General features: G+C 36.1%; 6 protein-coding genes across 6 annotated transcripts; all 6 read right to left on the bottom strand.

Moving 5' to 3' along the window:
• Positions 1-370: 370 nt before the first annotated feature.
• L201_003189 (uncharacterized protein) lies at positions 371-2,569 on the bottom strand (the record flags this gene model as incomplete). Its single annotated transcript, XM_066218948.1, has 8 exons — positions 371-496; positions 572-1,146; positions 1,261-1,839; positions 1,916-2,039; positions 2,121-2,262; positions 2,337-2,343; positions 2,399-2,474; positions 2,549-2,569. 8 exons carry the CDS (start codon positions 2,567-2,569, stop codon positions 371-373), a joined length of 1,650 nt encoding a protein of 549 aa, XP_066075045.1.
• A 686-nt stretch (positions 2,570-3,255) lies between these two features.
• On the bottom strand, positions 3,256-3,720 carry L201_003188 (uncharacterized protein; the record flags this gene model as incomplete). Its single annotated transcript, XM_066218947.1, has 2 exons — positions 3,256-3,462; positions 3,526-3,720. 2 exons carry the CDS (start codon positions 3,718-3,720, stop codon positions 3,256-3,258), a joined length of 402 nt encoding a protein of 133 aa, XP_066075044.1.
• Positions 3,721-6,998: 3,278 nt separating this feature from the next.
• L201_003187 (uncharacterized protein) lies at positions 6,999-7,466 on the bottom strand (the record flags this gene model as incomplete). Its single annotated transcript, XM_066218946.1, has 2 exons — positions 6,999-7,218; positions 7,309-7,466. 2 exons carry the CDS (start codon positions 7,464-7,466, stop codon positions 6,999-7,001), a joined length of 378 nt encoding a protein of 125 aa, XP_066075043.1.
• A 1,999-nt stretch (positions 7,467-9,465) lies between these two features.
• On the bottom strand, positions 9,466-11,772 carry L201_003186 (uncharacterized protein; the record flags this gene model as incomplete). Its single annotated transcript, XM_066218945.1, has 1 exon — positions 9,466-11,772. One exon carries the CDS (start codon positions 11,770-11,772, stop codon positions 9,466-9,468), a length of 2,307 nt encoding a protein of 768 aa, XP_066075042.1.
• Positions 11,773-13,337: 1,565 nt separating this feature from the next.
• On the bottom strand, positions 13,338-14,158 carry L201_003185 (uncharacterized protein; the record flags this gene model as incomplete). Its single annotated transcript, XM_066218944.1, has 2 exons — positions 13,338-13,501; positions 13,630-14,158. The coding sequence occupies 2 exons, from the start codon at positions 14,156-14,158 to the stop codon at positions 13,338-13,340; spliced, it is 693 nt and encodes a 230-aa protein (XP_066075041.1).
• A 491-nt stretch (positions 14,159-14,649) lies between these two features.
• On the bottom strand, positions 14,650-16,969 carry L201_003184 (uncharacterized protein; the record flags this gene model as incomplete). The annotated part of the gene is made up of 10 exons (XM_066218943.1): positions 14,650-14,677; positions 14,747-14,932; positions 15,028-15,138; positions 15,220-15,289; positions 15,398-15,554; positions 15,633-16,079; positions 16,159-16,216; positions 16,284-16,344; positions 16,421-16,493; positions 16,643-16,969. The coding sequence occupies 10 exons, from the start codon at positions 16,967-16,969 to the stop codon at positions 14,650-14,652; spliced, it is 1,518 nt and encodes a 505-aa protein (XP_066075040.1).
• Between the last annotated feature and the right edge of the window lie 566 nt (positions 16,970-17,535).

Raw genomic sequence — 17,535 nt, 5'->3', positions numbered from 1 at the left:
TCAACCTATGTCAATTAACAAAATAAGGTTGATGGGTTATTTAGGTTCGTCAGGAAGGAAAGTTATTTGCTTACGACCGTTGTGTATTCCTAAAAGGACAAAGGACTTGCGCACTCCAATCAAGGTTATCTTTTTAAAACAGATGATATCTGGAACGTGAAGTGTGTAGTAGAGTTTCGTCTAGCTTGTTGATATGGCCTGCATTATTTCCCTGTGCAAAACCGAAACAATTTCCTTTCCAAATAATGTGTTAATGCATAACAGCTCTTTGTATGATGCAAAATAACGAAGGACCTGTCCAAGTCGCGATGGAGTAAATAAGAAATATTGACATAGTCGTGAAGAGCGAACTGGCCGGTTTTACATTGTTTTACGAAAAGTACTGTACTTCTAGACCGATACTCCTTATTGGTCTTTGTCTACTAGCTAGATCGGAGACTATACCGACAGACACTAAACATTTCCGTATTCGTGCTTCGTACAATAATGCAATTGACTATGTATACATCAAGTCAGCAAGCTATTTGAGAAATCATTGATGTTACCGCCAATCAGAAAAAAGACAACCTACCCAGTTACCAGATAATCTAGCTTTTAGTACACCATCCCTTTCATCTATGCCTGCGTGGGAAGCTTCTAGCCCTTTCTCTTTCGATTGGTTGCTAGTGATAGGTTTCTTGACTTCAATTTCGGTAACGTTAAGCGGACCATCTTGAATAGTGGTAGATGACGAAGTAATAATTTCTTCAGATCTAAGAGAAGCTCTACTCCAATTTTCTATTGTACCTATTCTTTCTTCCTCTTTATTATTGGCTGTGGAAAGAACAGATTGATCGCTATTTGTATTCGTGCTATTGATGGATGAGATAGGCGTAGGGGTTATATCTTTTGGGTTTGATGATAGATCTCTTTTACCTCTTCTTCTACCTATCCACCATTCACCACCTATAGATAGATCACTTTCATATGAATACACATTGACACCAAATCTGGTTGACAACGCTACTGTAGGGGAGACTTGTGCTGAATATGCTGAAGATAAAAATCCTATCAAAGGGTTATATAATAATGTTAAAGTTGTTGGAGGTGATGCAAGTGGTCCATTAGGTGATTGTGGTAGGGTAGTAAATCGAACACCGGTGGAAACTGTGAACGTAAAGAAACAGTCAATCATAATTCAGTCATCACTCAAGATCTGTAAGTGAGATTTTTCCATCATATATGGATGGAATAAAGACATGTTAAAGTATCATCACTCACTACCGAAACTTCTCTGTTTAGCTGAGAAATAAACTTCTCCTCCAGCTGAAAATCTACCTTTTAAACCACCTTCCATCATTTCTTCTTCATCTATTCTTTTTTCTCCATCTTTTTCACCATCTACTGTTTCTTCTTTTACTACTGTTATAGTATTTCCATTGTGAGAATAATTTGTATTAAGAATTACGTTTTTAATATCTTGAGGTTGCCAACCGAAATTATATAAACCTCTTAAACCAAACATACCATCTTGTAATGAATAAGTATATTCACCAGAATATCTACCTGTGTCATGTTGTAATGATAATAATATATTACCTGGTGGAGTTTGTTGTTGTGGGATCGTATTAGTAGATGGTGCTGAAGAAGAAGAAGAAGAAGGTTCAGAAGGTTGTCTAGAATGTGTGTATGATGGAGGTGTATTAATGTTATTGTTTGGTGATGTAGGTCTAGTTATAGATGGTGTAGAAGGTTGTGATAAAAATGCTAAATGTGCTTGTAAAGTTGATGTTAATCTGGTCGTTGCTAATCCAGATAAATGAAGTGAAGGTAGATGTAATCTGGAATATAATAGGTAATCTGCACAAATAAATGAACACGCAGTGAGTACTTAACCTACAAGTCCAAGCGATTGTTGGAATTGGATGATACTCACCTCTGCCTTCTATCCTTTTACCTCCTAACCAAACTTCATCTTTTGCCAAAGGTCTTTTTGGAGGAGGGAATACTCTGAATCTCTCTACGACATCTTTAAACCTTATACTATGAGATGGACCAATCTATACATGTGACGAAGCGAAATTTGTCAATTAGCGATACACTGAACTGAACAAAAACTGTAGATTTATCGCATTACATACCTCTTCTAATGGTTCTGAGGTAGTGATATACTGTATACTACCGTTAAGTTGAGGTAGTGCATCTAACGCGTAAGAATTGAAGAATATAGGTGTTGGTGCGTTGGCAAGTTGTAATATCAAAGATGTGGGGACTTGGAAATCGCTATGAATAGAGTGGTAGGTTGTTAGACGGTATTCGTTACGACCGAGCGAGTGTATTCGCAATATTCAACGTACAGTAAAGCTATATCAAAGTCAGCCTATCTGTCACAGTTCATAGTACAGGTTTCTCAACTTACAGCTCGAGGATCTGGTTATTGAACTGTACAAGTTATCTTCATTCCATCCTATTGCATTATAGTAGTTCCGAAGGATCTGTAATGGTTATTTACATCCAGTTCAGCTTGTACCCCCGGAAGTATGAGTTTTCTCGATTAGAAAAAACCTACAAAGTTGGAAAAGCCTATCATGATCACTCATGGTCTGCTACTTGCAGCTGTCTCCTCGTTCTCCTTTTTTGCTCCTATATGTCTTATCATTAACCTGCAGAGAATCAATCGCGTTTGGGTAAACATTGAGAACATTGCAAAAGCGTAGTTGATTCAGGTACTGAAAAGACCCGAGTTAATTCTTGGTGGAGGTTGACCACTTTGACATCTGTAACACTTGTCAACATCGATACTCCACAATAACATGCTGTGAGATAGTGTATCAAAGGTTTGCATGATAGCATGAAGACATTGGTAGTAGAATCAAGCACGGTAAGATGCATGTGTTTTGAGCAGTATCTAGCTCTTTTGGTTATGGTTTGACATTATGTAAAAATGTCTACAATTATACAAAAATGAATATTTGACTATAATGCTATAATATATGATATATCCCCTAAAAAATCCCAAAATATATATAATGATTGACAATGGTAAGATATCTAATCTCTAAAATTTGTTTAAGTGATCGTGATCAAGTTGGTTTCGTAAGATAATAAGAAGCGTAAGATGTGGAGATGTAAGGAGAATGTGGCGAATGTGGCGGATGAACGACTAGCGTTCTTCTGGTTGATTTGTGTCTTTTTATGGTATTTTCAAGTATAATGTTTATGGTTTTCGTCAAGTGGTAATGATCAAACAAGGCTAAATCTGAAGAGATCTTTGATTTAGTTGTTTGATTTCTTGTTGAAGTGCCATGAGATTGGGAAAACGCCTTGGTCCATGTTACCATCGGTTAAAGCTGAGAAAGCTGATGGCGAAAGATCAAGAGATCCATCATCACATGTTGGGCATTCATCGGCAACAGTTACAGTAATTGATTTTCCATTAGCAGAGTTGGTAAGACGAATTCCTTGGCCGCAATTAGAGCCTCCCTATGTTAGAATATCAGCTGAAAGATTCGAAAGAAAAAGAAATTCGACGAGGGAATGACTCACGTTTCTTTGGTATTGAGCAGAGTTTAAAGCAACGATGTAATCTTCGTTGACGTTTGTCCATCCACAAGCACCAAGACCAACTTCAAAGTAAGTAGCTTGACCAGTGTGGGTAACTCTTTTTTCAATTGATGATTCAATTGGAGCAGCGATAACAGCTGAAGCGACGAAAAGAGCGGTGAAGATTTTAGCGAACATTTTTAAAATAAGTGAATGTGTTTTTGTTGTGATTAGGTACTAGACCGTTTAAATTTATTTAGTTTTGAAAGGATTGATTGAAGGTTTGTATGTGGAGTGTTTGATTGATTGATTGATTTTTGGATGAAGAAATGGGATTCAAGAAACGAAGATTTGGAGGACTCTTTATACCTTTTTCTTTCAACTGATCCATCTTGTCTTCAAACGATGTTCAGTGAACTTTTGACTCTTAGATATTATGCCTTGTTCAAGCTTTACATGAGAGGACTGATAGGAATATTTCATACTTCGCACATGTTCGCCAATCTTAAACATGCAGTATCTGGACTTTCATTTAATCGAAAAAATGAGGCCCAACCCTCTCTCCGAAGGTATTATCAGATTTATTACTGTATTATCTGTCGGGTTAGATAGTCCGAACGATGTTAACGATACTACAGGTATACAGATGTAAGTAATTTGAATCGCCGGCGCCGATAATAGTAATAAAAAATTTATTGTTCATTCCATATGCTGCTCCGAAGCTTGTCAGATTCAAATGAATGGAAGCATTCGAAATATTGCGTGAGCAGGACCTTTCACGTTGATCGTACTGAACAACGATATCGATGAAATATTTCGAACAACCCCAATTTTGATTTTACCCGTTGGAGGCGCCAAGCCTTTACCGTCAGTGGTGAGTACCATTTCTTACTTGCTAGGTCAAGATATCTGAAAAATCCATTATGGGACCTAGAACATCTTTGTAGTTTTCAACCCCTATTATTCCGGCATTATATTTTACCTTATTGTATTGCATTCGGTCGAAATCAATCAAATGAATGGTTCAGTATAATAATCGTATCCTTTGCTTCCTTGACCTGATTCAGAAGTGTAAAGATAAAATTTGAGAAAGGTAGAAAAGTGAACTCCAATGGCGTGTTACGAGCGGATGAGTGGAGAATTGAAGTTCAAGTTGAATCCAAACTTACTTTCTATCCCTATATCTATATCGTTATAACCCTAGATATCAGAAATATAAGGTCTCCCGTTTTATTGTTTTTGTGCTATGTTAAATGAAAGGCCAGACGATGTCAAAGGGTTCATAAGACAAGGTTAAGGGTACTCAATGATCGACATGAGCCATAGCCTTGCTTCGTCGGTGCAGATTGTATTCAGATGACTACTGGAAGCTAAAAAGGTCTCGGAGCAATAATTATCGATAGCGCTAGATTTGAGTACAATAGGTATAACGAGAAAGCCTTTGAAAATAATGAAGAAAGTGGTCATGATGATGAGTCAATGAAATTGCCTATTCAAGAATGATGAGTAGTATAGTGGACCCTATAAAGAGGGTAATTTACTATGATGATAATTTCATTTTCTACTGTATATAGTAAAAGAGATTTGAGGGATACTTGCAGTAAAGATTACAGTACAGCGCTCATGGCGGCGCAGAATCAGCTCGTGGCTCAAAGACTGAAGCCGTGTGGTGATAACGAGAGGTCCCTTGGCCGTTCTTCCAATAACGAGCGGGTTAAATATGAACGGTAGCAGAAGCTGTACCTCGTGCTGTATAAAAATTGATTCGTCCGAGACAAACCCCCAAAATAGAAGGCCCAAGATATCAAACTTTTGGGATGAAGATCGACAAGCACAAATAAAGGTCCAAGGTTCGAAGTCAAAGGTCCCAGATGTAAGGTTATAGTATCCGCTTTACCACCCTCTTTTTTTCAGCTCAGATTTGCTGCTTCAACGATAATCAGGGAAGTGAATTTTGGGGGTTTATGACAAATTTTTCCGATACGCCTTCTCATCTTCCGATTCCGACAAATTGGATACCCTCGGAAAGGGGGAAGATGTGCTCACTCAAATGCCTACAAAAGTCTGGACTCTTTTTCTGGTTTTACGTTAATTGAATCGGCTGTTTTCAAGCCCTGAATTATCAATATACAGAATAATATCATAATATTTCTCAGCTGTATCCTCACCGTACTCTACAAAATTCATAATTAGCCGTTAACTGAATTAGAAAAGGGGGAGGTCCTATACATGTTGCAACGTGAATTTTGGGGTGATAAGATAATGATAAAAAGAAAAAAAAAGAGGTCACCGATAATTACGGTAAATCCGTTCATATTCATTTCATACATACATCAGCAAAATCCAGACATTAATTTATCTATGTATCAACAGTCACCCATTCATTTGGTACTTTTAGTCCACTTTTCTGTGTGCGAAACTAGTAGTACTAGTAGTACTAGTGGACGCCGTTGACGCATGAAGATGATCATATCCAGACATCTGATCTATCGAACGATCACACTGAAGTCGATCTGCTGAACAGAGATGTGCTGTTCTAGAATGAAGGCGGAGGCGTTTCTGTATGAACGAGTAGCGTGGTTCATATGAATTTCAAGGTCTTCAACCGGTTAACAAGGGTGTAGTTCAGTAGATACGTTTGACGGTGATTGCTTAACATGAGATATATGTGATCAAATACCGGATCGGACCTTTGTACAGTCAGGATTCAATTGCTTGAATGAGTTGGGCTGTGGATAAGTGACACCATACAGCTCTACACCTACAGTAGTTGTACCTAACCGAGTGAATTTAACTCTTCTAGCACATACGGGATATCATTGCTGCTTTCGTCCGTTATCTTGCAAGTTCTTACCGATGGGGAATAGACCAGGAAAGTGGGGAAGTGAAGTGCATAGTAACCGAAGATGATGGATGATTTGATGTATTGCAAGAAGTCAGAAGCTCAGTTGATAATGACAATCATTGAAACTCTCCCGGTATGAGAGGAAAAGTGCAATTACTTCGGCACAAGGGTGAAAAACCAATGCATTTCACTATACATTATAATATAAAAAATTCGTCACCAATCGTTAAAAGAGCGTAATCAACTACTTTTTAAAAAATTAGTCTTTCTATAAAAATTCTATATAGAAAGGGTTAGGTCATTAAATGAGTTAAGGAGTCACCAGGACATCCTTTTTGAGTTTTAAGAGTAAGAGGAATAACGAAAAAAGCCCAAGATTTTAAGAGAAATTGTATTTGTGTAAAATGTTCTAAATTTTATGATAATCTAGATTTTATGTTTTTTATATGTCTATATATATATATGTGTGTGTGTGTGTGTGTATGCGTTGGTGACGAATATGCTTGATATTGTGAAATGTCCATTGTATGGTACTTGAAAAGAATTGATAGGGGTGAAGCTGATAAATGTTATCCAAGAGAGAGAAAAGGTATAGTGATGATGACCATGATGATGACGAGGTTAAATCAATTTACATATAACCCCATGACATTTGGAAAACACCTTGATCAAAGTTATTGTTTGAAAGATGACCGAAAAGACCTTCTGACATATCTAAATCACCACTTGAACATGTAGGACATTCATCAGCTACAGTTGGGAAAGCGATTGTGGATGTAGCTGGGTTCCAAACCCAGATTTTTTGACCACATTTTGATCCATCATATTGTGCACTGTTTACAGCTACGACACTGAAAATTCACAAAAAGATAAGAACATGAGTATTCTTATTCAATCATAAATTGTTGATGTCAAGTAAAATCAAAAAAAAAAAAACTTACTAGTCTGAACCAGAGTTAGTCCATCCACAAGCACCGAGACCTGCAGCGTAGTAGGTAGCAGTACCTGAGTTTTGATCTTTTTTGGTTAAAGATGGAGCAGCAGTTGCGAATGATAAAGCTGCAAGGGTAGCTAAGATTGTTGATTTACCGAAGAACATTTTTGATTGTTGAATGACAGTTTTATTGGTAAGCTGTACCGGTGTATTTAGTTGGGTTAATTGAAATGAATCAAACCTTTTTCGAAGTTGAGTGAATGTATAAAGTCGTTGAGATGGACTACTTTTTTTGGTTTTATTGTTGAATTGTTGGTTGGAGAAATTGAGAAATCAAAAATGAAATTTGAAGAGGTATTTATACCTTTTTCTATATATCTTCATGACTATATCATGTCCATATAGCATCACCGAAATATGATCAGTACCCTCGAAAAAACTCGACATTTTTTTGAGGTTCTTTCAGCCTCTTCGTCTTCCTCTTTCATTTACTTCTCGCCTACACCTGAGGATAGGAAGAAATGCAAAAGGAAATCTTATCTACCCTTCGATATAGTATTTCCAGGTTTTTGGAACAAAAATAATTTATCCTTCTTCATGGTCTCGATTACAGTACTCAGTTTTTACCCCATAAACCTGGGATAAGTCAAACCCCGCAAGGTAAAGGACAAAATTCCTTCGCATTATACATTGTATTTTGTTTTGATGGAATGGACCTAGACTTTGTGCGTCTATTCTGCAATGAGTGAGTGGATGAGTGAATTATAAAACAGCAGGAAGCAAAAAAAAGAAGGAAAAGAGAGACATTTCGAAACGACGTCATATAAAGGATAAAGACAGGATTAAACCTTTAGTACTCCCATTGAACGACCCCATTCCCACAGAATCCCATCATGGTATTATTGTATTGTCTGGACAACAAGGAAAATAGATAGAAGTTATTCCTTGAAAACGTGTTGAGGATCTTCAGCTGTCCTGATTAATGAAAAGAGGTTCGAGCGTAGCTTGTTTGTATGATTAATTGATTGATATGACCAAGGTGAATTCGACTTTTTAAAAGGTTAAATAACTCAATTGAAGGACACTCGCAGCGAAGGGCAATAAACGGAATTCTGGACAGAGAATATAAGAACTGGGGTATTCAACTTAGTGTGAAACTACGACTACTTATTATATTTATGAACCTACGACTTAGTTTCAACATTTCACACTAAAAACTACCTTTTACATATCTTATTCCGAAGTTCCCGACTTTTTCGTTATCATTTATGATTCCGGAAGCTTTTATTATTGTGAGTGACATCACATCTTTTTCTCCCCTTGACGATCTTCCAGACTGTTTTGGATATCGGTACATACTGTAGCAATATGATCAAAGTAGGCCTGTAGCGCTATCGCCCTGATGGACCATGAAGAGAGAAAACCACACATCCAGAGTGAGCGATATAAGATTTCACCTCTCTAAGTAAAGAGTACTGAAGGAAAAAAAAAGACTTTTCAAACCGGCTCTTCGGAAGATCTGCAAATGAAAAAAAATTACGAGCAAAACGTAAATCCGCGGGGTTAACAAGGAATTGCGGGGGTGGCTTGCGGCATTCTCATCTTGCTCCTTTCTTGAGTTTTAAACTGTGTATTCCGGAAAATCTCAATCATTGTTTTATGCCTACATGCAAAGCAGGTGCATGTACGTAGTGGTCATCATGGGAATGTCCTCTTTTATACGAGGGTCAAAGATGTATAGACGGAGGAGATGATGATGTATGATGAGTGAATGCTTCGTAGAAATCGTACAGCAGTATCCATCGCTTCGGTAGTTCCGTCCAATCTGATACCTTCCGTCGGCACAGAACACTTGATACTTGATGGGGGAAAAGATTATCCACCACGGCATGGGAAAAATTATGAATGAGAGCTGTGTGAGGTCATTTAGGCAGCTTCTCTCTTCGTCTTATCCACTTCAAAGCGTGTATTGGGAATTTGATATGGCATTCATAATTCTTGCATTTCCGTAATCAATCTAGTCATACAACAACAATAAATAGTAATAACAATAGGCTACGAATCATCTGCGAACAAATCCTGTTCGAACATGCAAAAATACTAATACACTCTTGTTTCAATTTATCTTTTTTTTTTTTGAATTTCGGTCTTTCTTCAGTGTAGATCACATATTATCGAGATCGATATACTGTTCATCGTCTCCATCATCGTTGTGATCATCTACCACCTTTATAGATTGTTCCCATTCATATTCTTTACGATTGACCAATTGGGGTAGAACTTCAATTACATCTTGTTTATTCTGAAAAACACCTAACTGCGTATTATTTCGTTCACTAGATTGTGATTCTGACCTATTCCTTTTAAATGATGTAAAAGGCGATGATGACCACCATGTCTTGTCTTGTTTACCAATACCATCTTCAGAATCTGATGGTATATTTACGCTGGGTAAAGATTTAATTGAATTAGTTGGACTACTTTCAGAATATATATTTGATGCTGACGTGGAAGATGATATATCAGATAATGATAATGAATCTATGCTTCCACTACCTGGTGATGAGCCTAAGCCCATACTACCTATTCCTGTGCTGGAACTGGTTAAGAAAGTTTGCGTTTGATGATGATGATTATGATGATTGGTTGACATAGATAATGGATTAGGATGTCTTAATCTTGAAGTAGTAGGTCTACGTTGAACAGGTTTAGGAGGAGGTGGAAAAGCAGGATTTCCGACGGAAGGAGTGGAGAACGATGATGAAGGTGGACCCATTAAACCTTGACCTTGGCCTTGTCTAGATAATGTAGGTGAAGAAGTTGATGATGGAATAGTTAAAAGATTAGGTGAAGAATGTGTATGTCTATGACCGATTTTTAAGTGTGGTGGTAGAATAGGTTTCGAAGGTTTTATGACTGTCGTATTATTTCTCATCAATTTCTTATGATCTTTTCCCCTTTCCAACTTATTGTTGTTATTGTTATTCAGTAAAGGTAAACTACCTGATGATGGAAATCTGAAAGAACCGGTTTCAATTCCAGGTATATTTCTTAATCTTTCTTTCAACCTTTCTGATGATGGTCCTGGTTTTCTACCTCTTTCTACATCACCTTTCTTATCCGTGTCACGATCATCATCATTGACTTTAGTAGGATCGATATTGGAATTTGGAAAAGACCAAGTTGCTAATACAGCTATATCCGAAACGGAACTTGTAGATTCTACACTACTTCTTCTCGAATGTAAACCTTTATTCTTATCACAATTGGTACTAGATATTGAGGATGACGATGATGATGATGGTGATAAAGAATGTATATCTTGTACAGACCAAGAACGAGGTGATAACAAGGGTCTTGTCATAGACGTGGATATCGATGTGGTTCTGAATGATTTCCTATGTCTCACTTTAGATGAGGATGGAGAATACGTTATATTTATAGGATTTAAAGGTGGTGGTGGCATTGATGAATAATGAGGTTGGCTATCTAATGGAGGTGGTACAGAGGATAATGTTGTATTATGTCTTTTTAGAGATTTTATCTTAGGTGGCTTGACATCATGTGGTAACTCATTTTGATCAGTATCATCCACCAGTTCTTCTTCTTCTTCTTTAAAATCTAATGATAATTCTGAACGTAGACTTGGAGAAGCAGGGGTTATTTTCGATTTACTCGATTTCCTATCATGTGGTCTTACTAAGGGTGAAGGTGATATACTTCCATTACCATCTTGGTTCTGCCTGTTTGACCATAACGGTTGATGATGGTTTTCATCAAATTCACCTTCTTTCAAAGTAGGTAAACTGATCGCACTGGTAGAAGCAAGAGGGTTTTTTGAGATTGAAAATTCTTTCAATTTACCAGTAATCAAAGGTGAAGGTATTTCATCTTTAATTTTTCCTTTTATAGTAGATGTACTAGGGGAAGAGGTAGATGGTAAAGCAGAATGACATCTTCTATGTACTGGTCTAGTTGGTGTAGTATTTGTCGTGGTTGTTGGTAATTTAGTAGGTGAAGAACAATATCGTAGTAAACCGTTCCCATATGTCTCTGTCACACTTTTATTATTAATACTATTACTAATTGATAATCTTCTTTTTTCGGCTAATCCACCATTTGGTAAAGGTTCCCAATCACCAGTTAAATCATCTAAAGAAGCTGAAGCAGGTAATAGATTACCTAAATGTTGTTTCTTAGGTGTTTTCGTCGGTGTAGTTGGAGGTAATAATTGAATTGAAGTTTTCTGAGGTAATTCATAAATATCATCATACTTATAATAATGATTATTACTATTTACACTTGATCTAGATGATGATCTATGTCTTTGATCTGTATTGATATTTGGACAGGTTCTTTTGGTCGGTGTATTACGTGTTGTTGATGAGGATGTAGGATAGAATACTTGAGGTGATGTATCGATGAAATTTTCTAAAATACCTGATGGGAGTGATGGTAGGGTGAATACCATTTTAATATAATTCGTTTTGAGGTAGTTCTACTAATACAAGCGATCAACGCTTCTTGGTCTAATAGTTCTTGAGGTCAAGATGAGGATAATTTGTTTACTGGGGGTTATTTGATACAAGGACTGAGTGAGGATATGAAGAGAATACATCAAAACGCGGGACTATGACGGAAATGATTCCTACATAATCACTTAATCACTGTCAATCATTAATTTTACTACACTCGATACCGAGTCATGATTTTCCCTCAATTAGGAGTCGAGAATCCAATACAAAATTCAAAGGAGGTATGTTTGACTCACGTATTCAATGATCGTCCATTATGAGAAATGTATAAAGGATGTTCTTTTTCACTTCAAGTTGAGATAATGATGATATACGAGTTAGATGAAGATTTAATGGTGTTGATGATACAGTATACACAGATGATAGGCGACAGAATGATAGAGATAACGTTGAAGTATGTAGACGTATGTAATGTTGTTAAAAGTTGAATATTGGATATTGAATATTCAGGAGAAAGGAAGATGGGGGAGGTCGAACGAGAGATGTGATCTAATGTGAAGTTGGAAACAGGGTGTCGAATTGTGTAGTCGAGTTAATCGTACGTAGTCTAATTTTCTTGTTATTCCCTGGCAACTTGACTAGGATATCATGTGAGGTGTTCTGGACTGTGAAGAAAGCTGGAAAAACAATAGAGATTTATTTTGTATTGACTCGCCTTGTTTGATTTGGAGTAAGACAGATAATAATAATCACAGGATGAACCTCTGGAATCTTCATGGGATGTGTAGTTGGTTCATTTATTCAATGCTCGATATTGGGATGTAAGCATTTTGGTCGATCTTCTTAACCTTCCGACCAATTACACTTTATTTGTTGTCTACCTTCTATTCTACGCCGATATCAGCCGTACGTAGCCAAGTACTGTATATGGTATAAAGCATAATGACGTTGACTAACACAAATGATATATTGATAAATTGATAAATCTCATTAGATGGTTTTATCATATTTTTGTTTGGTTCCAAACTGACCCGGTGTATTAAACCATCCAATATATCTATGTTTCATCTTTTTTCAGGGTAAAAAATGAGAAGAAACCGTTTCACCGTTCATTAGGTTTTCGGATCCCATAAAAGCTGTACTTTACACAACGCCTACTACAGAACAGTTGATGAACATTACATATTGGATATGTTGGAGAAGCACATAGGATGAGTAGTGGGAATACTTAGCAGAGGCAAAGAGGCTTCTCATATTCAGCGTTAAATTGAAAAACTTTGAAAGCTTATGTGTATTTGGCTGAAAAGTTAAGCTTAAGCTTTTAATTTCGGATCGTCGTATACCAATTCTCAAGCTATGTCTTATTTGTAAAGAGTTTGTAGGACAGAATGATATAGATATAATGCAAACAACATACTTTCGAGAAGTGCTGATGACCAGTGTTGCAGATGTCAACTATTCGATCTGACTTGATACGATATAAATTTAAGATTGCTCAAAATGATATACATATATATTGCTGAAAACTATCCGTAAAACTGAGGAATGAGGTAGATACCATCTAATTCGGCGTTGTGGCTGGCTGATTTAGTATTCGATTTGTGAAAGAAAGACCTGCGCTTATGATCCTCAGAGATAAAAGTAATCTATGTATCGATAGAATCGTTTGAACGATTCGAGATAGAATACTTGATTTAAGATCATTTGCTTTATTTTGTTTCGGAGCTATTTTACGAGATACAAAAGGTTTATATATAGTTAGTACATCACAAACCAGGTAATTTGGATTCAAGCGGTCCACCAAGGAAAGAGTATATCGACATGAATAATATCGATCAATAAGCAAAACTTACTCCTTATCCCGGACAAATTGATTATCTTCCTAATCTCATCATAAGAACAAATCAATCCTGTTGATATAGATATCATGGTTGAAATATCATAAGGTATTTTCGGTATTTTTTCATTAAGTCCAAAACTTAATGGTAAAGTTGATAATCTCCATGACAATAGATATAACCAAAGGATTTTTGATAATTCACTTGAGAATTTCACTCTTGTTTTCGTTTCAGTCCCAACTGTAGTACCGGTTCTCTCATTGACTCTTAACTTCATTGATATTCTCCAAAAAGTTTGAAATCCATTAAAAAGTGAATAAGCAATAACTAATCTAAATATACATTTACTTATTTCATATGATCTTTTAGTATATTCAGGTAAATTATTTAAAATTGTTGAAGCAGGTAAAGAAATTAATGAAATAGGCATTAAAAAACTATCTAAACTTTTTATATGTTCAATAGTTGGTGTTGGTGGTATACCAAGTGTCCAACAGAATAACCAGAAAAGGATTGTTGTTGTGGATGGTATTTGTATAGGCATAATGCAATTTGCTAGAATGATTTTTACCAGGCGCTCTTAGTTGGAGGAAACGGAAACTCGTGGACCTATATCTATTGCGGTGGAGTGGGTGATCTGATAATATAAATAGATGCTCTTCGTTGTTCCCCTTTGTCATTCCTTCGATGTTAATCTTCATCAACAGAATAAACAAAATCAACAACATACATTGCAGCACATAATATATATATATTAATATAATCTCGACCTATGAATAAGCGGGCATAACCGCCAAAAGACAACTGCACTATAAATTAACAAGAATCAACAGAACGATCGCGAGAAGATGACTATCAGACGTTATATATTTTTCAAATAGGATCGCCTTGACTCATAACATGCATGATTATATATCTCAGGTGATCTATCGGTACGTGTTCAATATCTATCTTGCATGGTTCATGATTCATCAATCATGATCTCTGATCTTTAATTTGTAATTTACTACCGTTGAAGCCCTTCTCCCAAACTCTCTAACTGTTATCAGCACAACTGAAAGCGCTATAAGGGTCAAAAAGAGCATATCAGTCATCAACACCCTACAAGGATTTCTGATACGTTTCAACATACCTCCCTACGCTTCCACTATTAAAATTATCATTTATAGTAACTACTGAACCATAAGTACCAGCAATCATTAAGAACCAACCTGCAATAAAGAAAATAATGTTCATTGCCATTAATAAGTTCCATGATAATGTACCTCTTGTAGGTGATCTTATATTATCCCACATCCACATGAAAGATTCCATTTGACTATGGCGTAGCATAAAGCATCACAGTAAGACAATTAGCATGTTATTTGAAAAGTATGTAGATGGATATAGATAGGGAATAAAAGAAAAACTCACATGCAGATTACTGTAGCTAATAAAGCACCGATAAGTGAGAGTAAATCGTTAAAGAATGGGATAGCCTCTGCTATCACGAAACCTATTGCACACACGAACGCAACGGATCCGCTATAATCAAGAAAGATGGTCAAATAAGTCAATGAGTATACGAAAGAAAATCGTAGAAAGATATGTTATCAAAATACTTACTACCAAGCAACATAATGTACAGGAGTATTTTTAGAGAGATGCACTGAATTTCTCAAAATACGGACGAAAACTAGGGTACAGAGTTAGCTTTTAATATTGTTCAAGTATATAAAGGTGCCAGTGATAGTATGGGTGATATATATGAAAAGCGTAATTCAATTTGGTGAAATCAACTTACTATATTTAGCTGCAACATGCATGAATAATGTACCACCAACACATAAACCAGGTAAAGCTAAACCATAACAAACTTTCTTTAAAATGATACCTGCACTTCCTAAAGCTGGTGAAGCAATATATTGACCTGCGTAATGATATACTACAGCAGCTACAACCTATCAAACAAAACAGAAGAATGGATTTATTAGTTCGATCCTTTTTTGCGATCCGTTCTCAGAACAAAGACAACTTACAAGATAAATAGTTGTTATAGCAGTTTGACCAATTAAAACAGATTTAGTGAAATCTTCTGGATTTCTCATTTCTCCTACTATATTAAAGAAATTGGGTGTACCTGCATAAGCAAAAATGATGATACAAACAGCATTTATAGCTTCAACGAAACTTGGTTTTCCAACGGCTTGAGTAATAATTGTATATGGTTCATCTGTTGGAGCTAAAGATGGTTTACCACTAATACCTAAACCAACCATTAAAGTTATAACTGCTGACATGATTGAAACTAATCCAACCCAACCTAACCATGATATTTTACCTAAAGTTTGAATTGAACTTAAAAATCCAACTATAATAGCACCAATTATAGCCCATACAACAGAACATGTAGCATGATCAGTTATTGCGTTAAAAGCTACTGATATCGATAAGAATGATGCTCCTCCCGTAGCTACCACTTCAAGCTAATCAAGTGAATATCAAAATAATCAGATCATGATTTGTGTTCAAGAGCTGAAGTTATTGATCTTTATGGCTACTCACAACATAGGCGAAACCAAGTATCTCTCGTCCCCATTTACCAAACATTATATAACCGACACTGGGTAGGTAGCATGTTGTGAGCTATAATGGACAGATTTAAAGCCGTATAAAACGATCGAGCTTACTCGGAGACAGTATACACTTCTGGATGATTCATCTTGAAAGTACCCACAACATAATCAGACCCTGTGGACGAGTACAGTATGAATTAGCTTTCATCATCCTACCTGAATCTGAGGTAATTGAGAAGATAATAACTTACAAGTTATGATAATAGCAATGACTAAAATACATATAATACCAGGGACGAAACCTAATACATTCAAAGCTGCAGGCTATTAAACGGAGAAAGAAGGTCAACCGATACATTAGTAAGATTATTCAATGTTTTGGGATGAGGTTATATTTTACTCTATATGGTGAAAGGTATGGTAAAAGGAATTTTAACGAGGATAGTAATCGAAGGGACTAGGAAGAAACTTACTAATCCTAAAACACCTAAACCAATTTGAGTTTTAACTTCTAATACACTTGCTTTAACCCAAGTTAAATTTCTGTAATTTGGTGATGATCCATCATTTAAATCAATTTCACCCCAAACTGCATCAATAACTTTTCCTGATGATTGATGTTTATCATTTAATTTTGGATCTCTATGTTCTTCACTTATTTCAATTGGTGGTTTAACAGGTTCGGCTGGTCCAATTTCAATTTGTGATGGTGAAGGCAAATGATTCTCTTCCATTTCCACTATTTCACTTCCAGTTCCATTTTTCGATCTTGATAATTTATTTGAAAATGTAAATCCCATTTTTTAATTGTTTTCCTTTAAAAGTTGTTGATATATCGATAAGATCAAGTAGTTAAAGAAGAAGAATAACCAACAATTGTTACAACACAGAGGTGTTATGAAAGAACAACAGCTCCACTTGCTTCTGTAACTATTTTTGATTATAAATGTACGAAAGATGAGGAGACCGAATCAGTGTTGAGTAAAACAGTTTGGAGTCTCCTATGGGGTACATGAGCTATTAAGCGAAATGCTATTCGTACTTCTGCTTTTATATCCTTTTTATCTATATTCGAAGTGTATGATCGTAGGCAGGTAAATATGCTAAGAAATGTCAAAAATCTATCAGTTCGAGTTGTCTGATTTCGAATTTACCATTTGTTAAACTTGCTTAATGTTTTCGAATTATCAGAATTTCTCGATCGTATCAGCTGACTTAGAGAAGTCCGTAAATAGTCTAAACGGTTTCATTCATGTTATTTTTCACGGATCTTAGCGAGTTATGGAATAGCTCGTAGTATAACTACACATCTTGCGGTTGGTGTGATATAGCGGTGGTTATATGTAAGTGAAATTATTAAGCGAGA

Source organism: Kwoniella dendrophila, chromosome 4, assembly GCF_036810415.1.
Source record: "Kwoniella dendrophila CBS 6074 chromosome 4, complete sequence".
NCBI classification, from domain to species: Eukaryota; Fungi; Basidiomycota; class Tremellomycetes; order Tremellales; family Cryptococcaceae; genus Kwoniella; species Kwoniella dendrophila.
This window is presented reverse-complemented; position numbering and strand designations above follow the sequence as displayed.